This window comes from Amblyomma americanum, chromosome 5 (assembly GCF_052857255.1).
Source record: "Amblyomma americanum isolate KBUSLIRL-KWMA chromosome 5, ASM5285725v1, whole genome shotgun sequence".
Classification (NCBI taxonomy): domain Eukaryota; kingdom Metazoa; phylum Arthropoda; class Arachnida; order Ixodida; family Ixodidae; genus Amblyomma; species Amblyomma americanum.
In genome coordinates this window covers 20,255,031-20,268,791 of record NC_135501.1, presented here as the reverse complement: position 1 = coordinate 20,268,791, position 13,761 = coordinate 20,255,031, and the positions used below count along the sequence as shown (strand labels likewise).

General features: G+C 45.3%; 1 protein-coding gene across 1 annotated transcript in view; it reads left to right on the top strand.

The window, feature by feature from the left end:
• Window positions 1-13,761, top strand: part of LOC144134594 (kelch-like protein 10) — a 677,760-nt gene that overhangs the window by 190,549 nt on the left and 473,450 nt on the right. The window contains exon 5 of the mRNA XM_077667481.1: window positions 4,603-4,681. Coding sequence (XP_077523607.1) covers window positions 4,603-4,681 — 79 coding nt within the window. The remainder of the gene's footprint in view (window positions 1-4,602; window positions 4,682-13,761) is intronic.

The window sequence follows — 13,761 nt, the reverse complement described above, 5'->3', positions numbered from 1 at the left end:
GTGGCCAAGCCATCTACTGCCCTTACCAGTAAGGAGCTGTTATATTTGCGCAATGAATGGGTCACCGACTGCGCAAGTGTGATAATTGCCTGGTTTTTCAGCTATAAATACTGGTCCGAGTTTCAAAATAAACGTTTCGAAGTCAGCGCTCGTATGTTTCATGTGTATTCCTTGTGTCCTCGTCTTTATTTGTGCTGTACATTTTCATCATGAATCACCAACATCTCCAGACTGCCACCTAAGTCTTCTACACCTTGATTCTGTAATGCGTGTATGACTGCTGAGGTTACGACGGGGTCAAATGCTTTCTCCTAATCTGTGACGGCTATATATAGAGGTTGGTTATATTGTGTGCATTTCTGTATCACCTGACTGATAGTGTGAATATGATCTATTTTTGAGTAACCTTTACAAAAGCATGCCTGGACATTTCGTTGATTGAAGTCCAAGGTTGTCCTGACTTTATTAGCGATTATATTAGTCAATGCCTAGTAGGCAACGGACAGTACGCTGACGGGTGTGTAGGTTTTGAAGTCCTTGACGTCTTGTTTCTTATTTTTTAAGATGATGTTACCGTTTTTCGAATATTGCGCTCAAAGTCATGAGGCAGGGCGTACACAGGGTGGCTAGTTTTTCTAGCGCAATCTTCTCTCTCCCCTTCATCAGATCTTCTTTTACCTGATCCTTAGGAGCGGCTTTCCTCCTTTGCATTGCTCGTAAGGCTTTTTTTGCTCCCTCTTTCATTACTGGCGGGTTGTGTCTCAGTACTCTGCCCTACTGCCTCTCTCATTAACGTTCACATTACAATGGCTACTGTATAGATTTGTGTAGAACTCTTCGGCTGTCTTAACTATTTATCCATAGTGCTAATGACATTGCCATCTTTGCCTCTTAACGCATACATCTGGTTTTTTCCTATGTCTAGTCTATGTCTCTATCATTTTTAGTCTACCTCCGCTGATCAGAGCATGTTCGATTGCCTCTATATTAATCATCCTTATATCGGTTACCTGGCTCTTGCTGATTAACTGTGTTGTGTTCAAGTTCTATTTTATCTGTGGGGTTAATTATTTTCATGCTTTGACATTTTTAAATCAGATTTTTCATTTTCTTAGAGAGGTTGCCAGTATCGTGCCGAACCACCTAATTCATCTGCGCACTCTGTAAAGGTAGCTGTTGATTATTCTTAATTCTTTGAAGATTAAGGTCGTCACCCTCAGCTAATGCCGATTATCTGTCCTTCAGGGATATTCTGAAATCGTTTACTTTCCCCTTTATCGCTGCCTCTTTGGTGGCCTTTGGTTTCACTCATTTTTATGTTCTCTCTTCTAGTCCTGTCTAATTCCAGACATTGCCATCATGTGATCACCACAACGCATTTGTCCGAGATCCTCCTCGTCCTGCTTGATGCGAGGGTGAGAGATAGAATGTAGTCAATTTCATTTTCAGTCTCAGCATTGGGCCTTTTCTACGTCTACTTCCGGTTCTCTGGTATGCGGAAAAAAGGTCTTAATGATCCGTAAATTATTTCTGTCTGCGAACTCCAGTAATAACTCCCCCCTGCTATTCCAAGAGCGTATGCCATTGTCGCCTACTGCCTGGTCTGCTCCCTGCTTCTTGCCTCTTACGCAATGAAGTCAGGCATCAGGACAGTGTATTGTGTTTTAAAGCGAAAAGCTTCACTGCGCTAGTAAACACCGCGCTTCGCGCGAGCCGGCGTATGTCGGAGCACGAATGACGTCACGAACGGCGCAGTGGCCGCCGCCGACTATTTCTCTCTCGCTCTCTAGTGACTACTTCGCTTGCGCCAATAGTAGCACTGAGCCACAAGTGTCCCTCCACTCTATTTCTTCTTTCCCTCCCTCCTTTATCCCTTCCTTTACGGCGCAGTCGGGTGTCCACCGAGATATGCGAGACGGTTACTGTTCCATTTCCTTTCCTCAAAAAGCAAACCAAAAAAATGAGCCGAAGGCGTTCATAGAGTTCTTTGGCGTTGACAAATTTGCTAGGGACTTTGATTTTCACGAAAGGAAAGGCGCAAACCGGCTTCGTGGCTCAATGGAGACCTTAATCTCGCTCCCATATACGTGGCTTGGTGTTCAACTGCAAAAGCCTGCTTTGATTGCGTTCCGCACACTGGATAGGCAGCGCGCCCTCCCTACCGCCTCGGGAGGTGGCATGCAGCGCTAATGCTTTCTGGCCACATCTCGCGCTCTCACCACCGCCACATGTACCAAAACACTAATGAAGCGTCCGCATATCCAGGGAGCTAGTTATGCGCCTTTCCTTTCCTCAAAGTCATCGCTGTCTAGAACATTGTCAACGCCAACGCCAATAAACACAGTGAACGGCGACATCTTTCGCTTTGTATATCCTGGATTAGCTGATCTAATCTACATAAATTTTTTAGTTTGCTCATTGCTGATTCCGCGTCTTCATAGAAGCTTTTGACAATCTTTATTTCATGGCTTGATGTAGGCGCGTAGGCCTGTGCCACCTTTAATTTGTACTTCTCACTACGCCTAATTGCTATAACTTCCACACTGTTGTTCATGCTATAGCATTCCTCTATATCGCCAGTTATAACCTGATTGATGGGGAATCGCACAGCTACTTCTCATCAGTCTGCTAGTACACGATAACACAGTAGATGCCCACCCTATAGCACTGTATATGCCTCATCTGTCCGTATGTCTGAACCGCAGTAAGCCTATCACATACCATTTAATACCTGCTCGTTCATCTACTATTCACTTCACTTCACTCTGCTACATTAAATGACCACGGACACTAATTTTTGTGCAATAATTTTTGCTTTCAAATGATGCCTTAGCCACTCAAATACATAGGTGACATGTGGTAACATGTGGTAGTCGACTAGGACCACTAAATAATCTATAATTCAATTTGTACTTGACGTTTTTTTTGGTTTTGGTTTCATGAACGGAACAATAGCTTGGACGTGTAATTGCAGTTCAGGGCACATGAGCCACGAAAAAAACAACAAGATATATTCCTTGACTAGGAGTTTTAATTACTAATATACATAAACCAGCCTACTTTGAGAGCTGGAATGGCAATAAAACGCATCAACAGTTATATTGCCGTTGTATATTTAAGCTTCTCGCGACCTAAACATCAACTACACGTCACAGTCATCGTTCTGCTGATGAAAACGAAAGCGAAAGAACATCAAGAAGTTCATTTAAAAGCTATTTAGCGTCGTAGGCGAATTAAATGGTATGATCTTAGTCTAGTGACGTCTAACGCATCACTTGAAGAAAGGCAACACGCAACAAAAAATTTGGTGTTTACAGTTCTTTAATCCCCCATGATTGGGGCTTTTAATAAGCGATCGGGTACATAGAGTTGAGCACGTTATGTCGTTCGAGTCTCAGGCTTATCAGGAGGCAGAAAATGATGTGGCAAATGCAGTAGTGCGCGAAAGGGCCGGTGAACTTGAGGGGGATGATGAATGTGGAACGAAATGGGTCATGGAGGACAGATGTGTTTCGCTAGATGAAGTGAGCTTGAAAAAACATGAATAAAAATTGTACTTTCAATACGATGACGACAAGCTAGCGTTGTTAGGTTAGTTTATGCTTTTTATGATGATATGGTTACGTTGTATTAATAGCATGAATGAATGAATCTAGCGGCTAGATTTCAACAGATTCTATGGAAATTGTTAAAATTATATGGTTAAGGTTCTAGGTGGCATGAGTATATACAGGTTTAGATCCAAGAAGTGATTTGTATGCAAGCAACATTAGGTCTTGTGGCATTTGGTATATATGATGTTTCAGGAATCCAAGAATTAGCACCCTCCGCTGTTTCACATGTCTGTGCGCCGCCTTGGCCAGTTGATCCACAGCAGCTGGGGACTCAGGGTTGCTTATATTGTTTATATAGGAGGTTGTGGCAAAGTACTACGCCAGGGTGGCAAAATCCTATTGTGGTGACGAAGTTTGTGTGGTCGGTTCTGTTCACCGCTATCAGGCCGGACCTTAGGCCGTGTTATACAATCTAATCCTCGCCTGTAGATTTTTTTTAAAATGCGGGGACTAATTGCATGACACCGGGATTCGAGCTTCCGTCCTCTAGCACGCGAGGCGGACGCTTTATCTCTACGCCATTTCCGCACCGCAAATTTAATAAGACGCAAACGGCTTTTGGCAGTTTCTCGGAAGCGACTCTATAATCTTAATTTCCAAATATTTTAACGTGCCCTCGAAAATTGACTTGACGAGATTTAACTGATATTCTTGCCTGAACCTTCAAACCAGCATTCTCGCATCTGCACTTGACCTACTACAAAGGATTCGATCCAGTGGTATCAGTAGCTATAAGAAACTAAGTTTTCATTGCTCCAGTTGCTTCGTAACCGGACAAGGTGCGATGGGGCAGAAAGTACCAGTTCCGCCTTTCATTGCACCGCTCTGTGGCATTGCCGTCGGTTGAACAGAATTCAACTGGCTGGTAGCAATATATAGCGTAAGAAAATTTAACCATAACGTTGCTGTGGTCTGTAACTCCGTGCTTGAATCTCATTGCTGACCACTGAACATAACCTATTTATCTCATTTCTTTTTGTTTGCGCAGAGACTGGGAGAAAGTGGTCACCGATCCATCTGTGCAGGCAGACGGAGACTGTCTCAGGGTCCTGAATGTGATACACCAGGTCGGTTACTCATCCGAGTATCTAATGGCGTCTGCCTGAAAACCTTTCAGTGCGCCAGCACCGACTGTGGCCATTTTCATATTCCATATTTAGCCTCATTCGGCTGTTTTGCATTTCAGTGAAGCCTGCTTGGTGCCAGACTGCCCACCCGGTTGTGGGCACGCTCCCGATATATACAACTGTTGCGAGGAAGGCTCTATGGACCAGAAGTTATATACTTAAAGACGGACACACAACCTAGTGCATTTTTAATCGTGCGTCATTCTACCTTATAAATACACACATATATATTTATAAGGCACAAAACGTTTCTAGCGCTAGGCAGCAACACTCTTGAAAGAAAACAGACACAGTTAAGGAACACACCTTTCTTGAAGTTTCTGCCGGTGACCGGCCTTCGTCCGAAGACAGTGAGCAGCGGGCAGTCTCCTAAAATTATATCGTAACGTTATTATTATCTGCACCAAGGACGATTAATATAAAAAAGCTCAAATGTGACCAAGTCATGCAATCGCGAAGGCGCTAAGTTAAGTAATCAGAGGTCATCTAAAATACCAAGGAAAAATAGACACGTGTCGAACTTGAGGCGCAGAATAATGCAGAGCGCACATGTGCTAACAGGGTGCGGTGCGAAAACAGAAAAGTATAAAAATAAAAACGAGGGCGCGATGCGAAGCTACATTCTGGTTGTTATTGCACTTAAGGGCAATTATTCAGTGGCAGGCAACCATAGTTTAATTATGTTGCCTAGTCATGTAGAACGCATTTTACACAATGTATAAAGATAATAGTCATGTCCTGTTCGCAAGTATTCAGAAAAAAGTAGGGCGAATAAGACGGGCAAGTTAGCGCATCTACACTTTGATTTATACCTGACGAGACGGCTTTACTCTTGTGCATTAAAAATGATTCTCTGACTCCTCTGTCGTACTGCGATCAAAACCCAGATTCCAAGGTGGTGGCTTTTAATTTAGAAAATGAGTGACCTGGAACATTTACATGCCTAGACAAGCGCCGGTTGGGTAGACTTGCACTCTGATCACTATGGTTGTTAAAGCGCAATCTGAAAGACGTCGAAGATTGACTTATATACTGCAGCTGAGAGACAGAACATTCTTGTATAATAGGTTTTCACTGTGGCAGGGAAAGTAACCTTTAATTCTTACACTGGAGCTAGAAGCAGTGCTAAGAGTTACCTGTGACGTCGCAGTCCGTAGGAAGATTTTGCAACGGGATTTGTTGCATGGTGCATAGCCGGAAAATACATAGCGGATGACTTTGGAAGAAGTTGAAAGTTCGTCCAAGTTTTTAGCACGTGAGAATACATCCCGCCGTGGTTCTTTAAAGATGCCATTTATTCGGACACTCTGCATCATGATATTATGATGTGTTCATAGAATGCCTTTTACGTTGGGAGCAGAGGTCGAGTATAGTTAAGACTAAAAGAAGGCAAGCGTAGCAGGGTTGGCAGAAGGTTAGGTGGGCGGATGAGATTAAGAAGTTTGCAGGGAAAGATGAATGCAGCTGGCAAAGGACAGGGTTAATTGGAGAGCATGATAGAGGCCTTTGCCTTTCGGTGGGTATTGTCAGGCTGATGATAATGATGAAATTTGTTTGTTTTTTCAAGGTAGGTTGTTTTGTTTCGCTCAATAATGACTCGCTGTCACATGCGTCTGCGTGTTCGACGGCGGCGTCAATTACTTGTGACGAATTTTTCTGGTTTATAAACATACAAAAGCCAAAATTGTCAAAGAAAAGGAAGCGACGTTTCGGGGTCCTTGCGGGTGCCTTGCTCACATAGAGCGCAGCATGGTACGACGGTGACGTCAGTACGGTTAAAATTGCCTAGTGTCTGGTTGTGCATCTCCTGAAGATTTCCACTTGTCCTGTTAAGAGCTTGCTTCGTGTTATGTATATGAAAAGATTCTAAAAGAAGGCGCGATGATAAGATTTTCTCTGTGGCAATGACTTATGCTTCGTCCCAGTCGATGGTGTGTCCTGTTGATGCGCTGTGTTCCGCCAAAGCATTAGATGTCGAGCGGCCGTTCGTGACGTCATTTTCATGCTTTATGAGCCTGCGTTGGAAGTTTCCTGTATCGCCAAAGTAAGCAGCGTCACAGACTTGACACGGTATCTTGTATAGTACGCCCTGGTACCTTGAGAGATCTAGACGATCTTTACACGGACCAGCTGTTGTTTCAACTTGCCGGCAGGCACATGAGAAATGTAAGCGTCATAACCTTTGAAAATGCGTGAGAGTGCTTCGTTTACCCCGGAAGCATAAATAATGCTCGCTTGCTTGGATCCTGCGTTTTTTTGCTCTAGGCCATGCCGGGAGACGGGAGCGGAGCGCTCTTGGATTTTCATTAGCTGCTGAGGATATCCATTGTTTAGCAAGTCTTGCTTCACTTTGTCGATTTCACAGTGGCGTTTTTCTTGGCTCGAGAATAGGGTGAAAGCGCGATTAAAAAGTGATTTGGCGAAATACCGCTTGCAAGACTTGCAAAACCGCCCCAGATACATAGAAGGCAAGGTTTCTTCACCCTCCGCCTCATTCAAGCCAGGACTGTCTTCCTTCTGTGCACATAGTGATGTCATCATAAAAAAGAACTTCGCAGTGAGCGAAACAGCCTATCTCCTTGTTGTACCTGCTTGTTGTACCACACGACGAGCTGACAGCTGGACATCTCGGGTTTTCCCGCACCCTTCAACGCATTCAAGATAAGTATTACTGGCCCGACTGTCTGCCGATGACGCACATTTGGTTAGAACCTGCCGAGATGGTAAGCGACGAAAGACCCCTCCCACCCGATCAAAAGAGTTTCTGAACCCCATTGAACCTCCCTCAAGGCCCTTTCAGCAGATCGGCATGGACTTGTTTGGCCTTTTCCCAAAGTCAACGTCTGGAAATAAGTGGATCATCGTCGCGACCTACTACCTGACTCGATACGCCGAGGCAAAAGCCCACCGAACGGAAAAGCAGCAGAAGTCGCCAGAGGTTTTGTGGAGGGCATTCTGCTGTGACATGGCGCCCCTGATGTGCTCATCACGGACAGAGGAACAGCGTTCACGGCAGAACTAACGGAAACTATCTGTCGTTACAGCCAAACCGGCCACCGCAGGACAACTTCATACCATCCGCAGACCAACGGACTGACCGAGCGCCTGAACAAAACCATCGCCGATATGCTCGCCATGTATGTCGATGCCGAACACAAGACCTGGGACGTCATCCTGCCTTACGTCGTCTTCGCCTACAACACCGCAGTGCAGGAGACCACCCAGATGATGCCTTTTAGGCTCGTACATTGTAGGGAGGACACGACCAAGCTAGACGCCATGCTGCCTGCCCTATGTTACTGACGAAGAGAACGTCGACGTCGCCACCTACCTTCAACGCGCGGAATCGCGAAAACTTGCGCGGCGCCAGGCGCTACAAGCTACGAAGACGCAACGCGGAATACAAGCCAGGAGACAAAGTGTAAGTTTGGACGCCCATTCGCCGCCGTGGATTGAGTGAAAAGCTTTTGCGCCGGTACTTCAGCCCGTGCAAGGTTCTTCCTCGGCTATGTTGCCTGGATTATGAAACCATCCCGGACGCAATGACTGCATCCGAGCGTCGTTGCGTACGACCAGAAGCTGTCCATGTTGTCCGTCTAAAGCCATATTATGCGCACTAAATGGCGATGTGTTTCCACACTCTGTGTTTTGTTGTCCCACGATCGGTTTTATTTTCTGCTAGTCGTCTTATTTGTGTTAATGCATCGGGTCGATGCTTCTTTGAGAGGGGAGTAATGCGGCGAATCTTTGCAGTGTTTGATCATTCTTCAAAGCTGCCGGTACGCCGCTTTATTGGTTTGTTTGCGAAGCAAGATGCGACAAGATTTATCTCGATTTATCGCATGCAGGCAGAGCTGATTCTACGCTGTTCCAGAATGTTGCAACTTTGGACGCTAAATATCGAAAGTTCGCTATCAGCTTTAAATTGAGTATGGTTGACAGCGGCGGGAATTCTGTTCGACGACCGCCGAGCACGCTTGTTGCTGTGCCGCCGCCGATTGATTCAGTCAATTGTTGGAGCAAGTCAGCCCCGAATAAAGTTTTATTTAGAGGCCATTTTCACAGCCATTCTGCTCCCCGGAGAGCAGTCACCACTTCGTGACAATATTCTTACCGAGAAACGCAAGAGGAAGCGGGAAGCACAGCCGTTTACTGGGGCAATGCTTACCGAACAGCCGCGCTTATTTTAGACAGAGGAGACGCTCGGCTACGCACTACGAGACAAGGTTCGGCGACTAGGTGACACTGGCAGAGTGTCAACAGGTTAATAAAGAAGCTAGGACCAAAATCCAAGCAAACCTTAATACAGGTAGTGAATAAAATGATAGTGGATGACAAGGTCCCCCATGAATGGCGATTAAGTAGAATGAACATGATATATAAGGGAAAGGGGGAGAAAGCCGACGTAACTACTGTCCCATAACAGTGACATCTGTAGTTTACAGGGTCTCGATGCAGATTATAAAGGACAGATTGCAGGCTTGGGTGGAGAACGAGGGGGTGCTAGGGGAGCTACAAAATGGGTTCCGGAAACAAAGGAGATTGGAGGACAATCTGGTTTCTTGGGCGCATTGTATACAGATTGCCGAAAAAGAACACACGCTCCTATGGCTAGCATTTCTGGATATTAGGGGAGCGTACGACGTTATTCAAGAGTATTTGTGCGAGATACTGGGCACATTGGATGTCGAAGATAGAATTATTATTCTTTTAATATATATATATATATATATATATATATATATATATATATATATATATATATATATATATATATATATATATATATATATATATATATATATATATATATACATATGTATTCTGTAGGGGTTCCAATGCGCCAGTTTACAAGTGTAAATACAGTATTACGACAAACGCGACTGTTCGTTTTAAAGGTTTATTGTGCCAACAGTTTCGGGAATGGTATTCCCTTCGTCAGGGCAAGCTTACAATGAAACAGTCTTGTCAATATAAGGACACAAAGCGGGCGAGGATGTATAAACTCCGCCCTCAAAGCAAACTTGAGAGTGAGGGCAAGGGGCCGTATAATGGGCCGCGCAGCAGCTCTCACAGGGGCAGTGGCTAAATTAAACACAGAAAAAACGCAGAGCAAAACGGGGAGGTGGAAATAGTAAAGGAGTAGAAAAGACAACGAATTTGAACAGCGATAGAAAAGGGAAAGGAGCGTTAAACACGGCTCTCGGCACACCGGGAGGCCGCACTCCCCCCTTCCCCCCCCCCCCCCCCCCGCTTCCCTACGACACCCCCGCAAGACGCCGCCGAGTCCGCGCCGCCGGCCCGTATCAGGTATCCTGAGACGCTTGCTGGGGACGCGCACGAGAGACACTTGTTGCGCGCCGCAGCGGCAACCTGCAGTGGTGTCGTATGCGTATCTTTGCTTCTTTTCTTCGGTAGGCCCTTCCGTCGGGCTTTTTCTACCAGACATCCTGGCGGCCTTCTTCCCATAAATAAACTAGGCCGTTTCAACCCGTGTCCGGCAGTGCGCTTCCCGTGAAAAAGTGGCAGCCGTGGGGGAAAAAGACAACATATATTGAGCGAAGCCCGAGTGCGTAATGAGAAGGCAGAGAGGAATTTGGGAGAGAAAACGAAAAGGAGAAAGACGAGAAAAATTAGTAGCACAAGAGAACTTTGAAAGAAGAAAATATTAACACACACAAAAAATAAAAAATAATAAAAAATATATATATGAATTGAATGGAGCGCCGACCAAATACCAAAAGGTTAATGAGAATGAATAGGGCGCGGAAGACATAGCACAGAATTCAAGAAATGTATCGCACGGAAGTTAAAAAAAAAGAAGAAAATAATAATAATACATGTGTGCGGAAACCGTGAAAGGTTTGCGGCCCGCGGGGCTGCCGCGTGGTCCCAGTGGTCTAGGTGATAGAGTTAGAATATAGGTGTTTATTCCAGATAGAACATGGAAGCTGGCTGTAAGTTGAACAAAGGAGATTACTGACAAAATAAACAATATACAATAAAATAAACAGCTACATTCCCAGCCATTTAGAGCGTGGTTGAAGTTGTCAAGAACAACATCCGGCGTATTTTGATTTATAATGCTGTCCAAATCCTATGACGGGTGAAATTTTCTACGTTGCCTCCCTCAAGCAGGAGAGCCTCCCAGGAGTAGCGTTCATGCCATGGGAGAACGTGCGAAACTTGTGAATGAGGTATGACTCCCTTTGTTCCCTGTAATAGGTGCTAGGGAACCCGGACTGGAGAAGGATGACGTGGATGTTTTCGAAACTGTGGAGTGGCAAACGCAGGTGCTTGGAAAGGGGTAAGCTGGGTAATGATGACACGTGAGCTTTGTGGTTATTAAAGCGGAAGCGAAATGATGTCTTGGTCTGACCAATATACTCTTGTCCACACACCTCACAATGAAGTTTGTAGATCACATTGCTTGAGTCGCAGTCGAGGTCTTCGCTTATGTGAAACACAAAGTTGTCGAACTTGGATTTTGCCAGTTTGGTGTCTAAAATGTGCGGACAGACTTTGCACCGAGGTTTTCCGCATGGGTGGCACCCACCCTGGGTAGAGTTCTTCTTTGTTTTCGCATTGACAAGCAAGTCTCTCAGGTTCTTGTCCCGGCGGTACACCACTCTGGGCGGTTCCTTGAATATTAGTGACAACTTATTACTCTGTCTGATTATATTAAAATGACGGCTTAGTATGTTACTTACTCTGGGAGCCGTTGAGGAGAATGTAAGGATTAAGTTTCTTTTGCTGTCGTCTTTGACCTTGTTTTCTGCCAGGATGGATGTGCGCTCTAGGCTGCGAGCGCGTTCAATCGCGTCATCGACTATTTCCCCGGGGTATTTCTGTCGTGACAGAGCGGCTTTGAGAGTCCTTGTATGTTGGTCAAATTCCTCTGTTGTAGAACATATTCTTCGGTATCTGTGCGCCTGAGAGTACGGACTGCTTGTTTTGCAGTGTTTCGGGTGGCTACTCTGGAAATGAAGATATTGCTGCCTATCTGTGGGCTTTTTGTATAGTGTAGTCGAAAGGCGGTTGCCGTCTACCGATATCTGCACGTCGAGAAAATTAATTCTAGAGTCGGAGATACTGTGGGTGAACCTGATTGAGGGGTGCAGGGCATTAAACTGAGCTATGAATTCCAACAGGCTTGCCTCATCATGTTCCCATACAATATGTCGTCCAGGAAACGCTTGTAGAAAAGTGGTTTTTTTGGCTGTTTCTCAAGGAACGGAATTTCTAGTGACGCCATGAATATTCCGGCGTAGTTAGGTGCCATTTTTGTGCCCATCGCAGTACCGCTCATCTGGAGGTAGTGCTCACCATGAAACTCAAAATTGTTCGAATTCAGGACAAGTTCAAGAAGGACGGAAAGAGTTCCATTGTCCAAATCTACCGAAGATTTTGAGCTTTCGAAGGCTGCCAGTGTTGCCGCTATGCCGTCGGCGTGCGGGATGTTTGTATACAGGGAGCAAACATCCATAGTCGCTAGAAGGCCTCCTGTGGGGATGGTCAAGCTGGAAATCTCCCGAAGGAAATGACTTGTGTCCTTGATGTAAGAAGGAAAACTGGGAGGGATGTCCTTGATGAGAAAGTTGATAAAATTAGATATGTTCTCCGTCACAGCCCCATTGCTGGACACGATTGGACGGCCAGGATGGTTGGCCTTATGTATTTTAGGTAGGAGATAAAACAGGCCGGGAGCTGGATTGCTCGGCAACATTGATTTTAACATTGCCGCACTTATTTTACCGTTCTCAGCGAGTCCAGCAAGAGTGTCCTCTATTACTATCACTAGTTGACTTGTGGAGTCATTCGGAAGTTTCCTGTAGAACTGAGCATCGTTAAGCTGGCGGTGGCCTTCATTTAAATATTCTGATTTGTCCAGGATTACTATAGCTCCACCCTTGTCAGCCGGTTTTATTACTATGTTTTCGTCTTTACGCAACGTTTCCAAAGCCTGTCGTTCCTTGTTCGAAAGATTACTACGGACCGGACGTTGTTTTCCGTACGCCTTGATGATATCCTTTTGCACCGCAGATATATACATATCAAGGTGTCTGTCGCGTTGTTCGCTCGGTGTCCACAACTTATCTGAGACAGTGGGTATCGTTTGTTGTCTGTCGCTGGTGTGCTCGTGGAAATACTCCCTAAGGCGGAGGTTTCGTGCAAAATTGTCCAGATCCTGAAAGAGTTGAAACTCATTGAACTTACCAGATGCTGGACAAAAAGTTAAACATTTGGATAGGAGGCTCAGCTGGGCAGGCGTGAGAACCTTTGTGAAAAATTCACCACATTTGTGTACCCACACGATGATTTACAGCTCTCAGCTGCGGACCCCGTACCAACAATATTCGGAGAGCTGTGAGCCGTTGTGTCATTCTCTTTAGATGGGACAACGGTCTCACGGCCAACAGCTGCCAACCGAACGTTAGAGCTCAACTTGGACGACTTGGTTCCCGTATACTCGTCTGAAGGAAGCGGAAATTTGTCGCGTGTTAATTTTTTGCTCTTATCGTTGGAGACTTCCTGCCTTCTTTTTATCTCATAGTTTTTTAGTTCGCACAGTTCGGCAGGAGATAGAGCATGCAGGCGCATCTGTGTTTCTTCAACATCTCGAAGTTCGGCAACCTTCCGTTTACTGTGCTTGACCACAGCTTCTGTTAGCTTTAGCGATGCTTCCTATAGTATAATATCCCATTCCTCTTTCTCTCTCTCACTGAATGTGGACATAAGCGAAGACCTCGACTGCGACTCAAGCAATGTGATCTACAAACTTCATTGTGAGGTGTGTGGACAAGAGTATATTGGTCAGACCAAGACATCATTTCGCTTCCGCTTTAATAACCACAAAGCTCACGTGTCATCATTACCCAGCTTACCCCTTTCCAAGCACCTGCGTTTGCCACTCCACAGTTTCGAAAACATCCACGTCATCCTTCTCCAGTCCGGGTTCCCTAGCACCTATTACAGGGAACAAAGGGAGTCATACCTCATTCACAAGTTTCGCACGTTCT